At 54.8% G+C, this 22,505-nt stretch overlaps 1 protein-coding gene across 1 annotated transcript in view; it reads right to left on the bottom strand.

Moving 5' to 3' along the window:
* Nucleotides 1-22,505, bottom strand: part of WNT4 (Wnt family member 4) — a 26,758-nt gene that overhangs the window by 2,246 nt on the left and 2,007 nt on the right. The window contains exon 2 of the mRNA XM_006924469.2: nt 8,312-8,547. Within this exon, the coding sequence (XP_006924531.1) occupies nt 8,312-8,459 (148 nt within the window). The 5' untranslated portion in view covers nt 8,460-8,547. The remainder of the gene's footprint in view (nt 1-8,311; nt 8,548-22,505) is intronic.

Here is a 22,505-nt window from a genome sequence, read left to right as displayed (position 1 = left end):
GCTGGGCCTGTTGTCTTGCTTCCTTATCCCTTTAAAAATGAATTGTAATCACAATGGCCTCTACAGTTTACCACTACTACTGCTGATGGCATGCCATCTGCCGCTGGGAGCTTTTATCTGTGCCCATTTCACAGATGGCGCATATGCAGTATGGGTTTGTGGAGGGGAAGTGATTTGGTCCCAGAGAGCCAGCCAGGAATTAATAGAACAGGACTCAAACACAGGTCTGTCTGCCTCTGGGTCTGTTCTTTCCCTGCCATGACTTCTCAGTGGTGCTATTTTGGTGCCTGCCCCCGTCCCCTGCCTGAATGGGTGTTTTTATCCTCCTAGGAACTGTGCCTCAGGGGGTGTAGCTTCTGTGGAGCCTCTTTCTGGGGGTGTGGGTGGGTAAGGGAGAGAGCACGAGAGAGAGAGTGTGTGTGTGTAGTGTGGTGCATGTGTGCATGGCTGGCTGGGAGTGTGACCAGACAGGCCCTGCTCCTCTCCTGGGTCCTGTGAGGGCCTCTGTGTGCCCGTGACTGTCCTTCTGTCTCTTGCTGGAGTGTCCGTGTCCACAGGAGTGAAGGGGGCAGGATTTGGCCCCGTGGTTGGCAATTACCTCTGCGACACCCAGGCCTGTGCTCTCGGCTGCCCTGGGGAGCAGTCACCGTGGTCAGACAGAAACAATCACCTCCTCTGTGCCCGTGTCTGTGGACAGGCAGCAGAAAAAGCTGAGTGCCGGAGTGGGGGCAGCTCAGGCCCCGATGGCTCAGGACACCCTGTTCTTGCTTCGGCACTTGAGCTGGGGATACAGCCTGCCACCCACTCTCCACTGGCCGCCCTCTGCCCCAGCCTGGCCCTTTTGGGCCGGCATCAGGGGGCTTGGCTGGGGCCGTGAGGGCCTTGACAGCCTGAGATGGAACCCTCTCCAAGTTAATGGAGGTTAATAGCAGGATCCTGTTGGTTGGTTTTGTGCTGTGGCTGCCTGAAGAGAGACGACTTCAGTTTCTGGTATTTATGGTATTTCCAGGCCTGAACCAGCACAATTCTTTGCCCCAAAGACCAAGGGGGAAGGGAAAGCGGGAGATAGGGCCATGGGCCCCAGCTCCTGGCCTGGCGCGGTCCTTCCTTCCCTGCTCTCCAGGCTCTCAGGCAGCTCCGGCCCACCCCAAGCTCTGGCCTCATCTCTCCCCTGAGCGCTTGGGGCCCTGGGGTACAGGAAGCCCTGTACAGTTGCTCAGGGAGACCCCCGCTTCATTCCCTGAGCCAATACCCATCTGCCAGGACTCCAGGTCCTCCTTGCCCTGGCCTTGGGAACAAGGTTGCTGTGGTTTTCTCACCTTGGGGCTGGGCCTGAAGGAATAGATTCTGGAAGGCAGATAATAATAAAAAGAGCTAAAGCTTACAGAGCACTTTACACTGTGCTGGGCACTGTCTAAGCACTTTACGTAATTTATATATTCCTCACAACAACCCTATAAAGTACAGACTTTTAACCTTCATTTTACAGATGAGGAAACTGAGGCACTGAGTGGTGAAGCAACTTGTCTAACAATACCTGGCCAGAATGCAGTGGGACAGGAATTTGAACTCAGGCAGCCTGGCATCAGAGCTTTCAACCTTGATGTTATCCCACCGCACAGAGCCCGGCGCACCCAGGAATACACATGCAGTCCATCTTTTCCCACCTCGTGTGTGAAGCCAAGAAGGGCTTCCTTAGGTGTACTCTAAATCTCACGTGCTCTGGGATAAGCCCAGTTCCTTTTGTGGGTTCTTTACTGGGGGATGGTGAGCATTTGGCCTCTGTGCTCAGCACACAAGGCCCCAGAAGGCCTGGATAATGTGGCTAAGCCACTGTGCCCCTAAAGCCGATGGCAGCGGCTCCTCCAGTCCTTTCTAACTGGCCCTGGGTCCCAGCCCTTTGACTCCAGCGCTGTGGCCCCTCCCAGATTCTCCTCTTTGCCTGGGTGCCCAGGCTGGAGCCTTGCTCACTAGTGGGGTAACTGGCAGAAACCATTGAGAGAAAAAGGACTGTGGTATGCCTGCGAGTGGGGCAGAAGGGAGTTCCCCAGCAACGTGGTAGAAAACTGCTCCCTGGTCGGGGACTTGCCTGCTCCAGCCACAGGAAGAAGACAGTTCTGGCTTTGTCCTCCTGGGACAGCAGAGCCGGCCCAGGGTGAGGCAGGACTCTCTAAAGTGCCAGCAGCTGCCCTGCAACCTTCTGCCTTTTCCACAAAGATGTCTGCCCGTCCCACACCCAACTCCTTTCTTCCTGCTTTTCCTCCTTCCCAGGGTACCTCCTACCCCAGCTCCACTGGCCTAAATCCTGTGTGTCCTCTGGATCCCATCTCGATGCCGTCTTTTCCAAGGTGCTAAGGCTGCCTGGGGCTGGGAATTCAGCTCCCCTTTCTGAGGATGCCAGGGCCTTTGCATATGTTGTCCAAGGCTCACGACAACCTTACCAACCAGCTCTCTCCAGCTCTGCTCTATGGAGGGAAAAGTAAAGCTTGGTGGCTTGCCTGGGGTCCCTCAGCCAGTCTGTGGCCAAGAGGGAATTGGAACAAGGCCTGTCTGACTCAAGGCCTGTGCTCTTCTGAGCACATCATGTGTGATGTCTCTCCCAGATGTTGGAAAGACAGACATGTTTGGAAAGGGGTGTTTAAAGGAGAACCGGCTGAAGCTGAGTTGGGCTGGAAAGGAAGCCATGGACATGGTGATCTCCTGGGCACCAGGTGGGTGTCCTGGTGGAAGTGCCATTCCCAGCATAATTCGCATGTTTCCAAAGCAGACTCAGCAGGTGTCCTAGGGAGGTGGGGCAGGACAGGCACTGGTCTCGAGAAAGACATTACTCCCAGTCCCCTCCTCATCTCTGCCCCCAGCCTGCCTTTCCAGTTTCCTTTGCTCTCATCTGTGAAAGCTCACCTTTTATTGAAACCACCTCCAGGAAGCCTCTTTGGATTTAAGAGATGATGTAGGATAGGACAGGGGGAAGAGTAAAGGCTTTGGAGCTGGACAACGCTGTGCTAAGACTTTTACTAGTGGTGTGATCTTCCTCTCAGAGCCTCATTTTCCCAAGTCAAACATGGGGAGAATCCCGCTGCCCCGCAGGCCAGACCCTCACACTCCTGCATTCCCCTCCCACCATTACAGATTTGCTTTCACTGGCCTGACTGCCCCTCGCAATCAGAATCCGGCTGCAGCCTGTTTTATCTTCTAAGTATCCTGTGTTTGTCTGGCCTCTGCAGCCGGATGGGAAGTCCCTGGGGCCAGGCTGTCCCTTGAACTTCTCCTCTGGCCCCCTAGCCCAGGGCTGGGCACAGAGCAGGCCCCTCACAGCTACTTGGAGACAGGGGTCGGTGTTGGGAAAGTGTGGACGCGCGCTAGGCAGGTCTGAGTTCTAATCATGGCACTGCCACCTCCTAGATGTGTGATTTCAGCTTTCTTGTCCATAAAAAGGGGCTGATAATAGAACCGACCTCATCAGGTGGTTCTGGAAATCTACTGAGGTCAAATATGGAATGGGCTTAGTCTAGGCCCTGGCACACAGTAGGCACTTGAGACATAGTAGCTGTTGTGAGAATTAGTGCAGGGTGATTAATGCCATTTTATTCATTTGCTAACAAACACTGGTCTGGCATATATACTCTGAGGGCCAGTCAGTTGACCATATCTTCGTGATTTGGGCTCAAACTTCCTTAGGGCAGACTCTCCCTCCCTGGCTGCCTCGCCAAATGTTTACTGATCACCTGCTGTGAGTAGGCCCTATGCCATGCTCTAGGAATACCCAGGTGAGTTCATCCTCAAGGAACTCTCAGTGGCAGTGTCTCTGGGGTACCCCCCCGACCTTGTAAATTATCTGATGGCACCACAAGGCTGGCCTGAGGGGTCACTCCGAAGGAAGGCATCTCCTCACCCTCACTGGCTCCAACATGATGCCAATGTTGAGGACAAAGATGAGAACACAAGTTTTATAGTGAGTCACAGCCCAAGACTGAAGAGCATTTGCTTTTTAAATCCAGGCCGAAGTTACAGTCAGTAAGGTGTCCTCGGTGATGTTAGACACATAGGGAGTGGAGAGGTGGGCCTGGTTTTGAAGCCTCACTTTGCTGTGGCCAGTGCACCACATCCCCTCCCAACTATGGCAGCCAGAGTCTGAAGGGGCCCAAGGGCTTACGGAGTCCCCTTTCTTAGGACAGGAAGTTGATCAAGGTCATAGAGTGAGATACAAAGAGGCAGAGGGAGGCCCAGTGTTGTTTAGAGACGGAGAGAAGCAGGAGAATGGGAGTCTGCACTGCCTTTCCTGCCTCTCTTCATCCTGCTCAGGCCAGCCTGCTCTAAGACCCCAGTACATCTGCTCACGGCAACCTCTGTCAGACGCTATGGCCTCTCCCTCCCATCCTCAATCCCTTTTCATTCATTCAACAAGTATTTATCAGTTATCTACTATGTGCAGGTGCTGCTCTAGGCACTGTTTTCAGGCAGTGACTGAAATGCACAGATGCCATCCCATATCTGGCCCTTAATGACTGCACCTTAGTCAAGAACTGCCACCTGCCCCCATTCCTGGCTTCCCAGATACCAATTTTACCAAATTTTTGGTAGCTTTTCAGCTGAGAGCACACAATTTCGCCTTAACTTACACATGACCCTCATCGGTCACCATTTTTTCACTATCCATCTTGCCTCAGTGGGCCAAAAGCAGGGCGGCCTCCACTGCTTAGTGTGGGAGCGCAGAGTTGGAGGCTGGGGAGGCGTGGGCAATGCCAGCAGTAAGATAGCTGGCCTCCTCTTGCGGGGTGTAGGGGGGTCTGTTAGAGTCAGTTCTTCAGAGGCATTGTCTCTGAATCCTGATGGGAGTCCCAGGAGAATGGTGTCTTGCGGGGTGTAGGGGGGTCTGTTAGAGTCAGTTAGTTCTTCAGAGGCATTGTCTCTGAGTCCTGATGGGAGTCCCAGGAGAATGGTCCTGGGGTTGTCCCCACTTTATAGGGAGCAGGATGCTGAGGCTAGGAGAGGGAAGAACCTCGCCCAAGATCTCACAGCCAAGAGTTGGCAGGCCCCAGACTTGGGTGTGTTACCACCCTCTGCTTGCTGAGCCCCTTCCTCAGCTGCGAGATGGAAATAATACTACACGCTCTCAGAATTGTCATCAGGGTGATCTGATGTGGGCAGCACACAGGAGGCCTTCGACAAATGAGGGTTCCTGGCTCTGTGGGGGATCTGTTAACTTTGGCCTCCTCCGTGTCTGTGGTCATGACCCCAGCCAGGCAGCTCATGAATGCAGGTACTGGCCCAGTCCCCCAACCCCAAAAGCTGGGGGCCATGAGATAGGCCTTCCCAGACCGGCGCTGCTGCCATCACTGCCGCCAAAAATGACAGCAGCTGGTGATGATAGACAGCTCTTCTTGGGTCAGGGTCTACACTAAGTGCTGCCACGAGTTATGTCACTAATCTTCATGACAACCTTATGAGGTAAGCACACCTGCCAGTCTGACAGGTGAGGACACCATGGCTCAAAGGAGTGAAGTCACTTGCTCCAGGCCATGCTTGCCCATGTTCTCCCTCCAGCCACCTCATGAACCCCTGCACCTTCTGAGAGCAGCGCGTTGCCTTGAGATGGACAAGTCTCTTCTCCTCTTGTTCGATGGAGACAAATTAAGAATTTTACAAGAGGAATTTTACTAGGGGAGAAAATGAAAAATATAAAAATGAGGAGATGGATGGATGGGAAGATCTCAGACTCCTCCAAACAGGACTGCCTGGTGCGGAGGACCTGGGGGGAGGGCACCTTGACTTAGCTCCAAGAGGACTGGTGCTTGACCAGGCCACTCGGACTATAGAATGTAACAGGTTCCAGCCAAGCTGGGGAGGATTCCCGGTGTCTTCCCAAACTTGCTGAGCCGGGGCTGGGCCCCCCTGTTTAGTTCCTGCCACGCACATGGGTGAGGAAGGCCTTTCTTGATGGGGTCCACCTTCAGGCCAGCACCGGCTCACGCCTGCCTCTCTTTGCCCCTTCCGGTCTGCGCTCTGGCTTGCTTCCTGTCATTGGAAGGCATCAACTGACTGTCTCCTCAACGCCAAGGCTCTGCCATGTGCTGTGACATCACCCTTCCCTTGGAAGAGCTCAGGGTTTAGGGATAGCAGGGTGGGGTGGGGGAGACAGGCATCAGAGTTCAGTCTAAAAGGTGTAATAAAAGCCGTGTGAACACCAGCAATTTAGATGAAAATGTGCATGTGTGAATTGAGAGAGAGAAACAGAAGAGGCCAATGGGTTAAAATGTGATCTGTTGGTGAATCTAGGTAAAGAGTATATGGCAATTCCTTGTACTAGCTTTGCAAATTTTCTGTAAGTTTCAAATTTTTTCAAAACAAAAAAAATTACAAAAAAAAAAAAAAAAAAAGAAAAGAAAAAAGAAAAAGAAAAGGGAAAAAACTCCAGCATGAACAAAGAGCTTTGGATCTCAGAGGAAAAAGCGGCTACCTGCTCGTGGGAGCTGAGAAGACCGTGGACGAGGGTCCCACTAGGTTGGCCGAGAAAGTGGGTTGAGTATTTGGGGTAGGGGACGCAGCCCGTGTAAAGGCGTGGGGGTGTGAAAAGGCCTGGCACATGAAACCTGCTGATCTAGCCACCAGTCCATCCAAAACACCGAACATCTACTATGTGTGAAGAACGTCCTGTGCTCAAGGGCTGTTGTCTGAGCCTAGTATCTGGGCCTCATCAAACAGGCCCTGGCCTTTGGCAGTGGCATCATTGTCCCAGGAGATCCTTCACTACCAGACCGCTCACTGGGTCTCTGCTTCTTTTCTGGAGCAGCAGTGCTCAGTCATGCCAAGCATGATCATGCCTTTTTGGCCTCTGCCAGCTCCCAGGAGAATGGCTTCCAAATTTCTATCACAGTTGGTTTCCAACAACATCCAAATGGTTTGCCACAAGCCCAGCAGCCCTAGACGTCCAGGATCACAGGTGCCAAGACAAAGGTTGGCCCAGGCAATGCTTTCCTGCTGCCTGAGCAAGTCAAAGGGCCCCTGTAGACTGTTGGTGGCTTGGGAGTGTCAGTTTCATGCTCAGGAAGTAGAAAAAGAGGCAGCTGGTTTAGAACACTTCCTCGAGGGCAGAGGCTTGACCCGGTGACCTCTCGAGGAGCCTTCCAGTTGCATGGAACATTCTCTATGCCCTGGTCCACCATCCTTTGGTTTAATGCATTCTCACCCTTCTGGTCTCGCCTAAGGGTTTACCTTCTTGGAAAAGCTTTCTTTGAAAGCTTTGGCCAGGGGAGGGGTCCACCCTTGTGGTCCCAAGAGGCCCATGTCCTCTCCATCACAGGGTTTTCTCATTGTGGGTAAGACCCTGGAACTGGATTGCCTGGGTTCGAGCCCTGGCTCTGTCACTTTCTAGTTCTGTGACCCTGGGCAAGTCACTTAAACTCTCTGTGCCTCAGTTTCTTCTCTTGTAACATGGAGGCCTATCCCCGAGGGCCAGGTGAGTTAAAACACTTTGCAGTGTCCAGTTCCTAGTTAGTGCTATTGGTGCGCTAGCCACTATGCCTACTGAGCTGCGACAGAGCCTGGGAGGGTAGGAGCTGGGGCTGTTTGTCTCTGGGTCTCAGGGCTGGGCGCAGTGAGGCTCTCAATAGAGTTCATCAGAGGACCAGACGGGGAGTGAGATGGGCTCACGTAGGAGAGGCTGAGTGCTGAGGTAAGACAGCATGGGGGCCTGGAGCCCAGGTCTGAACTCTCTTTTTTTTTTAATTCATTTTTTTTAATGGTGACATTGGTTAACGACATCCAATAAGTTTCAGCTGTACACTTTAACAATAAGGCATATATATATTTACACTGTGTGTTCACTTCTCATATTTAGATTTCTTTCTGTCACCACATATTTGACCCCCTTTACCCCAGCTACCTCCCCACTCCCTCCACCCCCAGGTCTGAATTCTGATTCTGCTGTCCACTCTCTGAGGAGCCTGGGGTAACTCCATCTTTTCCCCTTTCTGGGCCGCACTTTCTTCCTCTGTAACATGGGATGGCAGCTCCAGGACTGAAGATGCTGCACACTGTAGAGTGCTGCACAGCACATAGACAGGCAGCCTCCTCTGACCGCCCTCCCACCCGGAACTCCCGCCCGCCTGGATCACGCCGCTCTCACGGAGCCTCCACCTGCGTGCGCCTTATGCCCTCGCTGGAGCTGGGTGCTGTGTCCATCTGATAAGTGACTGAATAGCCTGGCCACTCACGAGCATAGGAAGTGGTAGTCTCTTCTGGGGTCCCCTGGCCGAGGGCCCACCCTCGGGCACGGCTGGGCCCCCGGCCCCCCCACGAGCCCCTCCCTCACCTTGCGTCACCACTTTGCCGAAGACCGGCAGGGAGTCGAGCGTGGAGCAGTTCCAGCGCCGGTTCCGGAACTGGTACTGGCACTCCTCGATGGCCAGCTGGGCGCCGCGGCGCACCGAGTCCATCACCTCCAGGTTCCGCTTGCACATTTGCACCTGCCTCTGGATCAGGCCCTTGAGCTTCTCGCACGTCTCCTCCTCCGAGATGCTCCCCACCGAGGACAGCTTGGCCAGGTACCTGGGGAGAGGATGGTGGGGGTGGAGTGCGGTGCAGAGCCCCTTTCCTCCTCTTTCCACTCCCAGGACGAGGCTGTGCCCAGCCCAGGTCTCTGGGAACCGACTTGTCCCAGCGTGGGTCCCGGCTGTCAGCTTCTGTCTGGACCCAGAGACAGGCTCTCTTGCCCAGTGCTCAGGGCAAGAGGGGAAAGTGCTGTCTCACATAAGGAGGCCTCACATAAGGCAGCCAAAGCAGGTGGAGACCCCGTGGGATCCCTCCCTGCTCTGGGTGGCCCCTGCACCAATGTCTGTGCCCTGATGTTACCCCAGCCCCAGCCCCTGGGCTCCAACTCCTTCATGTTGACATGCCCTCTAGCTGGGAGTCACTGTCTGCCCTGGCATCTCTCTCCACCCCCAGGTAGGGACCCCAGTGACCTAAGCCTACCTTCTGGCTGCAAAGCCAAGATTCTCACTGCTAGCCACATCCCAAGGCCACCAGATGGAGACCGGCATCAGTGCTGCAGCATTTGGGGCTGGGACGATGAGGGCAGTGAAGAGCTGGGGGGCTGGGGATGGTTGACACATGGGTGGTAGCGGGAGAGGGGGGTCTTCAAAAACAGTATGCCATGCTCTCTCCTTAGCTCCTTGAGTTTTTATAGCCTGAAGATGGGGTGACAATGCTGGCTCCACCTCATAGGGTCATGGTGAGGATCAATCTAGATGAGATAATTTATGTCAAGAAGCTCTGGGACTAGGCACATGTGGGGAGAAGGGGCTTTAACACATCCATTTCAGTGGAGGACAAGAGAGCGCTGCTGTTCACTGAATACCTACTATGTGCTGCACAGTAGTAGGCACTTCATCCCGTTGCATCCTCACCCCAGATCTATGAGGTGATAATTATTATGCCCATTTTATGGATTCCAAAATGAAGGCTAAGAGGGTGCCATGCCCAAGGTGACACAGATAGCAAGTGCCAGAGCCAAGCCTCTAACCCTTTCAGACCCCAAGGACCTTCCTTCTGCCTGTCCTCCACAGCAGGTTGAAGAGCCCAGGAAGGCTCTGCTTCATCTAATGACAGACACTTTGTGAGGTGAGAGGAGGCAAGGGGCCTGGGAGCAAGATGCAAAAATGCTCACTAGGACAAGGAAAGGTCCTGGGGAGAAGCAGCCCTTCTCTCAAGGGAAGGAGGCGCACATTCACTGAGCACCTGCTAAGTGCCAGGTATGTTTCAGAGAGGTGAAGTGACTGGCTCAACCCGGTTTGTTGGACAGATCTGGATTGGAGCCCAGGTCTGGATGTCCCTATGACTCGTGCTGTAACTGCTGCCCCTCCGCCGGGCCCCCACCCCCATCTTAAGTCCCCAGCACGTAACGGGTGCACAAGTGGCAGCCTAATGTGGGAGGAGAGCTGAGTGGTGCCCTTGGAAGTCCTCCTCTTCTCTCCCTGCCTCCCTTTCCCACCTGCTCTGTGAGCGATGCATCTGCTTACCTCCCTGGGCAGGGCTGCCTGGGGCTGCCTTCCAGGTTCCTGGGGGGCAGCAGAGCACAGAAAACCATAGACTTAAGGAATGTTCCCTGACAGGTGGTCTGGTCCAGACTCTTCATTTTAGAGGTGAGCACAGACTGAGAAAGGGGCCTTCCCACCGCCTCCCAGGAGGAGACTCAGACCCAGGCTGTACCCTCAGATCTTGTTCAGATCAGGGGCTCTGCACAAGACAGCAAGGGTCCTGCTGCCCCCGACTTTACAGTGACCTAGGACCCCATACCCCAAGGGGCTTCGCCAGCAAACTCATTGGGGGAGGGGCTTTCTGGGGAGTGGCGGTGAAGATGCTGTTGCTTCCTATAAGGGAAGCCACACAGATTTCTTGCTGGAAGAAGGGTCACAGGAAAAGGTCACTATCTCTAGGTCTCAATTTTCTCATCTGTAATGTGGGGAAGATACCAGTTCTGGCTAAGTCAAGAACTATTGTCAGAGGCAAAAGGAATGCTATGCGTGAAAGGTGGTCTGACATAAGCCTGAGGCAATGGGGCAGGAACTCAACCTTTGTGAATGAATGAATGGGGACCAAAAAGAAAGGTACAGAAAGCCCTATTAAAATATAGAAAATTTATATGACAATGATAATAAAAACAGCGAACTGTTATGGAACTTAGAAAGGACTGGGCTAAGTACTTTACGTTATTGCATTTATCCTCTCAGCAAGCCAGTGAACTCTTATTTTATAGAGGAGGAAACTGAGGCACAGACAGGTTCAGCAATTTGCCTTACGCACAAGGTCACACAGCTACCAAGAGGTGGAGCCAGGACTTGAACCTGGCTTTGCCTGACTTCAAAGCCTTTGGTAGAGAGAATGTGGCTGGAGGACTAGAACTGACACCAGTGGGCAGAAGCTGCTGGGAGCTGGGTTTGTTCAAGCTAAGGATGACAGGCAAGGTGCAGTCAAGCGGGCTGCCTGCTGGTCACCGAACCCTCCATCCCCGGAGATGTGCGAGCAGCAGCAGGATTCTATTTGTCAGGCGTGTGAGTTGGACCAGACTGATGGTTCTCCAATCTGGCTGTGCTTCGAAACATTTGTGGGTTTGTCGAAAGTGCAGGTGCCTGGGCCCTGCTCCAGGTGGGCATCTGCGCTTTTAACACATTCCTAGGAGCAGCTGTGAATCGGGCTGGTGCTGGCCTGCAGGATGTTTTAGGGGAGCTCTCGGGTAACCACTGGGTGGTGTTTCCTTCTAAGCCTGGGGGAGATCTGATTCTGAGACCCACTCTCCTCGCCCACCGCAGAGTCGGTCCCTGGCAGCAGGCCCTGTCTGTATCTGGCTTTCTTTATCTAGAAATAGAGATAATGGTTCCTATCCTATAGGGCTGCTGTGAGAAATTAATGTGACTCATTGTGGCTGGTGCATCTGGCTCTGAGCTGGGCACGTTGTGGGTGCCCCATAACTGCGAGGATCTCTGCCTTCCCTGCAGTGTGGGCGAGTGAAGGAATGAAATGTAGGGAGCTGGGACACTCCCCTCAGTCCTTGCCTCCCAGAGGCTCCCTGTCTTCTCTACCAGGTTCTACCTAGGGGATGCTCAGAGACTAGTAATATCCGGGCAGAAGCCTGAGCCTGTCAGAGGCAGACAGGGCAGGAAGATAGTTTAAGGGATAGGGGGAGAGTGAATTGAGAAGGCGAGGGGGCCACTGGGCTCCTCAGTCCTGCCTGGGTGCTCCCCACCTCTGCCAATGGAGAGAAGGGGGCCTCAATAGTTAGTCCACCTGGTGCTCTTGGCCTGCAGGGGGCGCCAAGAGCCCAGCTACTGGCTGTGGGCCAGGTCCATGTTTGGGAGGCCAAGAGTGAGGGGACAAGAAGTTGGGCCTCAAGTTGGATCCTTTCCGGCTTAGACTCAGGGTTGGCCTCTTGGAGAAGGGTGGTGACCCCTATGGCCTCTGTGACATGAGGGCACAGAGCTGGCCTGTCTCCATCTCAACCTATGCTTCCTCTGCGCCCAGCCAGCCAAGGGGGGCCAGGTAGGGCTGTGCTGGGTCCTGGCTTCTGGTGAAGGTGTTCAAAGGCAGGGGTTCTCTGGGCAGGAGGAACAGGCTGGGGAGGCCTGGCTAAGCCACCAACCCTCTGTGTGACCTTGGGCAAGTCCTTGCCTATCTCATGGGTACAATAAACCAGGAGACCCGTGTAGCCTTTCCCACTGTCAAAGTTGGCAGCCTTCCTTCTACAGACTGGGATGGGTGGGGAGTCCAAGCCTCAAAGGCTTCCTGACCCTACGCCAGGCTGATAGATGGAGTTCCTGCCATTGGACAAGGAATGAGATGGACCATAGGGGCTGCCCACCCCCTCTGCCCTTGGCTCAGAGCTCGACGAAGGGAGATGGACTGAATAACGGTAGTAGGGATTTAGGGGTGAGCTGCTGGGCTGCCACGGCCGTGAGTCACTGGGACAGCTTCCAGGAAGCTGAGAAACCTCTTCCGCTGAGGAGTGGCCCTGCCCCCACGGCTGGCACCAATGCCCACCACCCCCAACCCCTGCCTTCATCTGGGCCAGCAGCTGTCCCCTTCCATGCCACAGAAGGCATGGCCCCACCCCCACCCAAGTTCTCCGAGAGCCAAGGACCTTGCTGGGAAGAGCTGGGTGCCAGAACTAGAAATGGAACTAGAAATGGGGTGAAAAGAGTTAAGACCCCAGGCATCACAGGCTGTCCTCTGTCAAGCACTGCTTGATCATTCTGGTATCCTTGGGGTGTCTGGCCTCATTTTACAGATGAGCAAACTGAGCCCTGAAAAGGCGGAGTGACTAGCCCAAAGTCACACAGCCAGTGAGTGGCAAAGTCGGAATGCAAACCCAGCTCTGACTAGGAACTCTCTTCTTGCTGTATCCTGGTGGTGGATCTGCCTTCTCTGACAGCTGGGGGGTCTGAAGCCACCTTCAGTGTCACGTCCAGCCTGGGGCCTCCTCAGTGCCTAGCAGAGTGTGCTGCACAGAGAAAGTGTTTAATAAAAACTTACAGCATGAACAGGGGACTCTGTCCTGACTAGGTCTCCTCTGCTCACCTCCTGGCAGAGTACTCAGGATAGGGAAGGCCGGTGGGATGGGTGAGGGACAGAAATGGGGGCTGCCTTTGCCTTTCGGTCTGCTGAGGGCTTAGAGGCTCTTAGGGGTTAGGCCCGACTGGTCCTGGGGACCTTGGGTACCCTCTCTCTGCACCCTAAGGTGGCTCGGCCTTTCCTCCAAAGACATGTGTGCCTCTTGCTGACTCTGGAGCCAGGCTGGGCTCAAATATCGACTGCATAAGCCATTTCTGGGGGAGACAGAGAGCCTGGACGTGATCGGTGTGGGGCCGGCCTGTGGAGGGCCTCCACCGTCGCCGCTTCTTCTCCCGTTCTGGTTGCATTGCCCCAGTTTAGGCTTCTTCCTGCCACTGCTGAGTATAGGCTTAGCAATTTGCCACCTGCTGCCTTGGCCACCTACGACTCTAGCCACAGCCGTGCCATCGATCAGGTTGTCCCACCAGCCCAGGCTGCCCCGGCGGCTGCTGCCAGCCAGCTCGTGCCCCATCTTCTCAAACGGGGGCTGCAGGTCCTTCAGGCTCCTCCCAGGGGGCCCTCCCCACGCTCCTGCCCGTGCCTGCAGCCTGCGAGGCTGGAGGGCCCTGGCCCTGCCAGGGAGATCAGATCCTCTCGGCCACCTGCTGTTTTCATTAGAAACTAAAATTAGCTGGGCTTGTCCCAAGCTTTTCCAGGTTTGCTTGCCTTTTTTTTTTTTTTCAAAAAATATACAAATTCCTAGAGGAAAATCCGCACCTCTTACCCCTCCTGGGCTCTTACTCCGCGAGTCCGGAGGAGAGGGGACGGGAAATAGCGGGAGCGTTTGGGAAGCCAAGCAGATCAGTGTCATGGGTCCTGGCCCTGTGGGTGTCCAGGTGGGGGCTGGGACGCCGGCCCAGGCCTCTCTGCCCCCTCCCTCTGGCCTCTCTGCTTGGGCCACATTTAGAGCCTCCTCAGGAGCGGTCCTGCCCGTGACACCAGGGAGGAAGGAGGCCAAGAGGGTGGGAGGAGGAGCCTGAAAGAAACGGAGTGCCTGTCTGCTCGGCAGTGAGCTACTCTGGGAGATGCGGGGCTGGGAGCAAGCAAGAGTCGCACAGAGCCCATCCGGAGGGTGTTCTCGTGGGGGACGGGGAGGACCTGGTCCTCCAGGACCAGACACCAACTGTCCAGACCTTCGAACGTTTCTGTACCCACGGTCTTACTATCTTGCCGTCCTCTCCCCTGGGGAGCCCTTGTCCCCGAGACTCACCATCAGCATGGAGGTGGTGTGGCATACTTCGAGGGAGATGGACAGGGTCAGAACCCCATCTCTATGTTATCTGAGGCAAGTTAGTGAGCATGGCTGAACCTCAGTGTCTTCATCTACGCAATAGGTAGAATAGTAATTCTTACCTCAGGAAGCTTAACTGAATTAAATGTTCCCATAGTAGGCACTCTTCCCCCATTGGTGACATTATGATGTTATCATGACTAAATGTTTACCATCCTGGTAATCATCATCGCTGCCATCTCAAAGCCTCTTCACAGCCCCTTGAGCTGGACCCCCTGCTGGACCCGACCGATTCTGCTCATTCATCTTCTTCGCTTGCTTCCATCAGCTCTCTTAGACCTGGGTTCCCAGCCCTTTTCTTCAGTTGAGTACACCTAGGGGAGGACACGCTCCCATAGGGAACAGTGAGTCGCTTCGGCCTCGACCGCAACTGCAGACTTTTGATGGAACCTCCAGATGGAGTATGTGGAGTTAGAGAATGTGTTTCTGGTGCTTCTGGCCCATAAGATGGATCCTCCAAGGACCAGAGTATGAAGAGATGAGGTCGGGGAGATCAGTTGCTGGGGACACTGGGGTGAGGAGGGCAGGGACAGCAGACATCCCGAACAAGCTCAGCTGTGCCCAGGGGGTTGGAAACCATTTGTGGGACTAGATGACTGGAAGAGAGGGACCTTATGTCCTCTGTCACCTGCGCTCTTTACAGAACAGAGCTTTCATTTATCCTTCCTACAGCCATACAGGGTTGGTCGGGTGAGTGTCATCCCCTCCATTTTACAGATGAAGAAAACGAGGCTCAGACACATGTGTGCAAGGCCATAGAGCCAGTCAGGGGTGACCAAGATTTGAAAACAGGTCACTCTGGGTCCTAAGCCCAGGCTGGCTGATTAGGTTCCAAAGGTGGCCCTGGGTATTAAGGGCATGATGGTTCGGCATCAACGAATAGACTTGAGGAAAGTGGCTTCCTTCTTCCACTGATGAGTCTTCCCAGAGCTCCATATCTTTCTGAAGTACAGTGAAGGCATCTGGGCTGCTTTTAAGAGTGAGGGGTTTTGGGGAGGGAGACGTCTCAGTGGTTATGCAGTTGCCTGGACAGTGTCTGGGTCTGTGGTCTCGGCAGCTTCTGAGGCCGTGGAAAGAGTTATTGCCGCTGGCCTGAAGCCCCTGCAGGGGCAGCCAGTGAGGAGGGGCCAGCCTTGGAGACATGAACAGTGGCTGTGGGGTAAGTGGGTGCTGCTCCTTTTCCACATTCTTCCCGGTCTTAGCATAACTCCAGACTTCTCAATGCCCAGGTCCAGTTCCCTTTGCTCCAAGTGCATTCCTCAGCTGGGGGAAATGATTGCCTCCTCTGGAGACCAAGTCCCCACTCCTGCACCATAGGGTGCTAGTGCCCCTCTTCCTGTCTCCTGGGATTCCCTAGCTCGTTTACTCCCCATCCTCAGAAGGTTCAGCACCCATTTTCTGTCTCTTGACTTCTCGGTTTCCATTACTTTCAGTAGCCTCGTGTCTCAGCTCCCTACATTTCATTCCTGAGGGCTCTGTGTCCCCCACTTTCTGTTTGGAAGCCCCCACCTCCCATTTCCCACATTGGAGTGTTTGTTCCCAGGGGAGCTGGTGGCTGACTCAGGGCCAGGAAGTGGCCACTCAGACCTGAGCCTGGATAGCCCCAGAGCTGTGCCAGAAGGCAAGACGTTTCCTTCTCTTTCTGGGGCAGGTATGGTTGTGGGGTGAATGGGTGTCAAATTTAGGGTACTTCTTGACCTTGCCTTGTCCCCTAATTTGCCAGCAGAGAGCTCCTCCCTCTTAAAGACCCACCCAACCCATGTTCCCAGAGTGCTTTTCTTGTCCTTATAGACATTGAACCATTGAACCGTCCTCCCTAGTTCCACTGAGGAAGCCCTGGGCGGGGGTGGGGGGAGCGAGGAGGGATGGGCGAAACCCCAGCTGAGCTGTCCAGCTCCTGCGCTGGCTTCCTGGAATGAGGCTCATGTTCTAGTGGCTCCAGGTTTGTAGTGAACTCCTTGGTGGATTCCTTCTAAAGGCCCGATCCTGGGGAGAGCCTCTGGCCAAACCCACATCCCACCCCAACAGGCACAGAACTGGACCTTGTTTCCTTCCTTGCTCCAATTACTCATCACCTCAAGCAGAGAATGACTGGCTGATGGTCTGCTCTCATCTGCTACAGAGAGGGTTCTGGGAAGATAGGAGACCTGGGATGGAGTTCCAGCACTACCATAATATGCCGTGTGACCCACAGTGCCTCGCACAGGGCCTGATGGAGTAGGTCTTGACAAGTGTTTTACATGACTGAATGGGGCTTATCAGGCACTCCCCTGCTTGGAGGTGCAATGTCCCGCGATGCGGTTGAGCTGATAATCTCTGGGAGCCCTGCTCACTCTGATGGCCATGATTCAGTACTCTATGCCCGGGATGCCAAGACCCTTGGGTGCCCCCTACTCAGAGGAATAGAATAGCCTTTGGTCTCCAGCCTTTGGGGGAAGAGTTCCTGGGACCCAATTCTGCATGATAGGACTTGTGTGTGAACACAGTGAAAAACAGGGTCTGAAAGGACCATTCAGCGTCCCAGCAGGAAAGAGGCCCATCCAGTCTCATCGGCAATTTCCTGCTGCTTCCAATGGGCCTCTCCAAGGTTGCCTTCTGAGCTGTGAGCTGTGGGGTGGTCCCTTCCCAGCCCTGACCCATCACCCGCTCCTTCCACCCACCTCCCTCCCCTTCTCTTCTCAGACCAGGTCCCCTCCACTTCAGGGTTCTGACTTGGCCGAGGAACTTTTAAAACAAAGTTTGGTTTCAAGTTTGCTAGGAGATGGGGGGAGGTGGAGAGGGGTTTGGATGGGGAAGCGAAGCTGGTGGGGTCTCGGCAGGGACCGAGCCTTCTCTTGGGTTTGGCTGAATCGCAGAAGAAGCAGTTCAGGACTCAGAGATAAAACCTGGCAACTCCTGCGGAAATCTGGACAGCAACCATGGGGTTGCAAAGCTTGGCCTTCCAGCCGGGTTTGCCCAGCAAACCAGCATGGGCTCTTTCAAGCTGGTTTGGTATTAGGGTGACTGAAGGGAGGGGCCAATGGCAGGAAGCTGTCGCCCCCATCAGTGGCTCTTTCTCTGGCTAACTGTGTCTGGCTGGCTCAGGGAAAGCCCTTCTTCCCAGAGGGAGAAACGAGAAAAGGAGGCTCGGTGCAAACACTCAGCTTTCCAAATGCACCCACAGGGCCCGAGTTGGGCGAGTTTCAACAGGTTTGGGGAGCACTGTCTTGTCAGATGCTTGCTGAGTTGCTCAATTGCTAATCCAGGGTTGAGGGAAGAAAGTCAAGCCATAGCAGACAGCTGGGTCGTGACTGCCGCCTGAACAAACCCCTCGGGCAGGGCCTGGTCCAGTGCCCTGCAATGGAGGGTGAGGGGCAGAAAGCACTTAGCCTGCCTCTGAGTGGTGTGCCTAGCTGGGGAGCTGAGCCCAGAGCAGCAGATCTGCTGGGTGACAGCTACATTTCCTGACATGCACTTTGGCACATCTTAGCATCATCACCTGAGACTCGGCAGTGGAGCAGAGCCTCCCTCCTACTTGAGGACTCTGAAGATAGGGCACCATTTGACCACAACTTTGAACCCTCTGGAGCGAACAAGCCCTTCCTTCCTTCATCCGTTACATACTGACTGAGCACCTACTGCATGTCAGACGTGTGCCAGACACTCAGAAGATGCTGAGAGGTGTTTATAACCCTGTAGAAGAAGTAAGAAGCCACGCTCCTTATATATAATATGAAATAGATCTATAGGCAGGGGATAAAAACCATGAGATCTCGACATGTGAGAGCAAGTCAAGTTCAGGTCCTGCTTCTGATTTGCAGAGTGCCCTTGGGGAAGCCACTACACCTTTGGGCCTGTGAAGTGGGAGAGGAAGACGTTATGTGGTTCTAATACGGTGATGGGTGCTTTGTAAACCACCCATGGTTTGATTCTCAACCAGGGGGGATTTTACCCGCCTGGGGATGTTTGGCAATGTCTGGAGACATTTTTTGGTTGTCACCTGGTGGGGGAGGGGGAAGTCCTACTGGCATCTAGTGGGTAGAGGCCAGGGATGCTGCTAAATATCCTACAATGCACAGGACAGGTCCAAAATATCAACAGAGTGATTTAGAAATCCTGGTATAAACTGTGAAGGGCTGTGGGTGTGCTACTGATTGTGATTCAATGCTCATAGCTGTGGGCGCAGGTCCAAGGGAATGGCTTTTTACTATTTAGAAGAGAGGGAAGGATCCTTTTTATCTGGGGACTAGGGGGACACTTCTTGGGGGAGACAGGCCACACTTTCACCTGTGCGACTGGCACTGCCAGCTGAGCTGGTTCTGTGTACACCTGGCCCAGTGAGCTGCACCCAGAGTGCCAGGCCTCACCCTGCCCAAGGCCAAGGGAGTTACGTACCCTGCTGGGTGACCAGGCGCACAGGAGCTTGGCCGGGAGACACATACCCGTGGGAAGTCAGATCCAGTGAGGAATGTGATGCCTCCTCCCGGTGGCATCGACGGGCTCTCCCAGCAACAACTCCTCAGGCCAGCAGGATTTGCCTGTGAGCCAGGCTGGGCCTCCCTGGCTCTATGAAGCTCTCGTAGGGGCCCTGGTTAAAGAATAAGGAGGTGGCAGCCTAGGGATCCTACCTGTGTGGCCTGTGTAGGTTCACAGGATCCGGACAGAACAGTTTGGGGTAAAGACGGTTTGGGAGCAGCAGCAGCCCGAAGGCTTGTTCTCTCCATCATCCCTGTAAACAAGGACATGACTCCCCTATCTCACTGACAGGAGCCCTCAGCTTCCAGCAGCAGCCATGGCTGCCATTTCCCTTGGTGTGCCTGGCACTGTGCTCAGATGCTACATGCGTGTGAGGCCTCACAACCCAAAAAGGGCGTGTATCATTTTACAGATGAGGAGCCTGAAGTTCAGAGAGGTTAACTAAGCTATCCAAGGTCACTCATCTGGTCAGTGGAAGAATTGGGAAGGAACCGTGGACTGTCATCCTGGAGATCCAGTTCTTAGCCTCTCTGCCAGGCTGTCTTTGAGAGCAGCACAGGCTCCCTGCCCTTGCCCAGTGGGCCTCTGCTGGGACCCCTGCTCCATGTACCACTGCCTCCCCCCAGGAAATCCACAGCGGTGAAACCTTAGCTTATCTGTTCCCTTACTCTTCTCAGTATTTCCATTTGGGGTTCAGAGCAATCTGTTGAGGACCATGGCCCAGAACATGGAAGAGACCCAACCAAGGCCGTCCAACATGTGGGACAGAGCAGGGGCTGGAACCCCAGTCTCCTGACTCCCCGTACAGCCCCAGTGCCAGGGGGAACATTCAGAGACAGTTCGGAGCCCAAGTCTGTAGCAGAGTCCAGGCCTTCCACTGATGGACTGTTTTTATCCACCCATCCATCCCTGCCTTGGTGGTGGGAGCTGCCACAAGCTGTCAACTCACTCTGGGTGCCAGACACAAGTCTAATCAACAGCTTCCAGCTTCTCTGGGCTTGCCCAGGCCTCAGGCTGCGGAGCCCTCCCAGCTCCAGGCTCCGTCCTGTCCAACAGCTGCACGCAGCGGGACACCTGGCCTGCCTGCCAGGCCACCCGCCCTTCTGAGACAACAGACAGCACCGGCTCTTGCAACCGGCCAACCAGCCATCCCTGGACTAAAGCCTGACTCTAGGTACTAGAAGGGGAATGGATAGCCAGGCCTTGCCCCTCTGAGAGTGCTGCCAGCCATCCTCCCGGGGCCAGACCTCCAGTGTGGCTCACACTTGAAAAGACACAGTGCCAGCCAGCATACCTGCCTGCCTGAAGCTTTTCCTTCTAGAGGCAGCTTTTGGGTCAGATCTTTCTGCCATTTACTAGGTGACTTTGGACGATTGTCTTTGTGATCCCCAATCTTCTCATCTGCGAAATGGGAGTCAGATGTTGTCAGTGCGAGCTATTGTAATTATTCTTTTTGTCATGATTCTACATCCTCCAGGCCAAATGCCCCCTCTGTGACTGCTCTAGCTCACACTTAACTCTTTCCTCTGATAGCAGCAGCATGTACACCGCCCCACCCATTTGTGGTTTTGCTTTTATCTTGTCTTTCTCCATAGACCCCAAGCTCCTTGAAGACCAGGCTGTGACACTGGTTTACCCAAGAGCTGGTTCAGTCTCTGGCCTGGGGATGGAGAGTGATGAATACAAGGCAAATGACCCAGTCTTGGATGTGCCCAGAGATCTCTTCTCCATCACGGCCTCTCTGGTTGGGAAGGGTCCTGGGAGTCCCTGTTCCTACGACTGCCTTGGGCTGAGCAGAGACCCTTGGCTCGAAGCCCAGGGTGGAGCAGGAGTGAGCGGGGTCATCCAGAGACTGCTCCGTGGCAACCTGAACCATCACCGTCACAGAGAACAGGTTTGCCAACCTTGCTTCTCCCTCTAGGCCGCCCTCCTCACCCCACCCCCCACGGCGCCAGCACAAGAGAAGTGAGCTGTTGGAATTCCCCATGGTTTGCGTGACCCAAAGCTGGGGTTGCCACCCTGGCTAGGATTTTGGGCTGAGGGTGGGTGGTGACACCACCTGTGCCACACTGGCTTAACTTTGGGACAGCTCCAGGGATGGGGGTATGTCACTGCCTAGAGTCAGAGCACCTAGATTCAGTTCTTAGCTCTGAGTTTGGGCAAGTAGCTTCCCCTCCTTGGGCCTCAGTTTTCCCATCTGTAAATTGAGCCCAAACACTAGACGCTCTTGAAGTACTTTCTACTGAGGATGTTCTCTTCCCTGAAGGCCTGGATCAGACCCTGGAATTGCCACTTCTCTCTCTGCCTTTTCATAGCCCTCCGTGCCGGGCAGGTCAGACTCTGCTCTTCCTCATGCTCACACTTACCGTGGAGACCCTGGCTCTGAACCAATGCTTTCAAGGGTCAGCTGCAGGGACCCCAGGCTCCCCCAAGTCTAAATCAGCTCTCCTCCTCGGCTCTGAGCTCTGTGCCCCACTCCAGGGGCTGGTCTGCAGGGCGGCAGTGGGAGGAGGTGGTGGTGCCCCGGTTTCTGTACACTGTGCCCCTGCCCCTGAAGTGTTAATCAAATTAAGGCTCCAAGAAAAACAAGAGCTCTGCAGCCACTTCGGGAGGCCTCAGAGTCCTCAATCTGAACAGCTGGGGGAATTCCACATCACCTCCGTCCCCCAAGCCCTGGGTGGCTCAGACCCCAAAGAACGCTCTCCTTCCAGCCTGCAGGGCCCTGACTGGCCGCAATGACCTCATAGCAACAGCCATTGGACACTCGGGGCAATTTCATGGGAGATATTTGTTCTTTGGTCTTGATGCAGAGAGAATTTTTTCCTCTCCCGCTGTCTCCATGGAAACCCCAGCTACACTGTTGGCTATCCCCCTTCCCACCTCATGCTTTTCAGATCAATATTGGAGCTTGGCTCCCCACTGGCTGCCCACATCAGATGGGGGCAGCTCTCAAGGCCGGGGGTAAGCCTGGGGCCTGGGGAGTCGTCACTGGAAGGGATGGAGAAGGAGTCCAGGGTTCTCTAGCTTCCCTGTTGACTCACTCACCCAAGCTCATCTCTTTAGAATCCCTCCCTCCCGCACCCCATAGCGAACCTTCGGTCCCTTCACAGGGAGTCCCCGTAAGTCAGGCTCTCTTCAAGGAGAAACAAGACAGGTCACCAGTGGTCACCGCCCCTCCCTCCTTAGGCGAGACACAGAGAGGTGGTGGTGGTGGGGTGCTGTTGTCCTCTTTAAGAGCTGGACAGAGTTTCTTCCTGCCCCAGGGAGAACCAAGGCCGGCTAGCGCCAGCCGAAGCAGAAACAGGTCCCTGCACGCCTCCAGCCTAGCCCGAAGCGCAGCACAGCTTTGCGCAGGGAGCTTGCTCAGGGACTTCTCAGGATTAACCTGCTACTATGACCCACAGCCCTTCCTCATAACGGGCTTCCTTGGTGACCTGTCAGTTTAGCCTGGGCTGCGCCCCGCGCCCGGTACCCCACCCTGAGCAGCCGTCCAGCGCTCGCACCCCTAGCGCTCTCGGGCGCCCCAGGCCGCCTATGGGTGCGGACGCCGCCGTCACCCCTGCCTCCTCTGGGCTGGGAGCCGGCCCCGGACAGGAGGGCTGTCCAGAGGGAGGCCCGGGTAGCGGATAGCGCGATCGAGTCTCGCGTCCCGCAGCCA

This window comes from Pteropus alecto, unplaced genomic scaffold, assembly GCF_000325575.1.
Source record: "Pteropus alecto unplaced genomic scaffold, ASM32557v1 scaffold39, whole genome shotgun sequence".
NCBI lineage: Eukaryota > Metazoa > Chordata > Mammalia > Chiroptera > Pteropodidae > Pteropus > Pteropus alecto.
The sequence above is the reverse complement of the archived record's forward strand: the minus strand, read 5'-3'. Positions and strand labels throughout refer to the sequence as shown.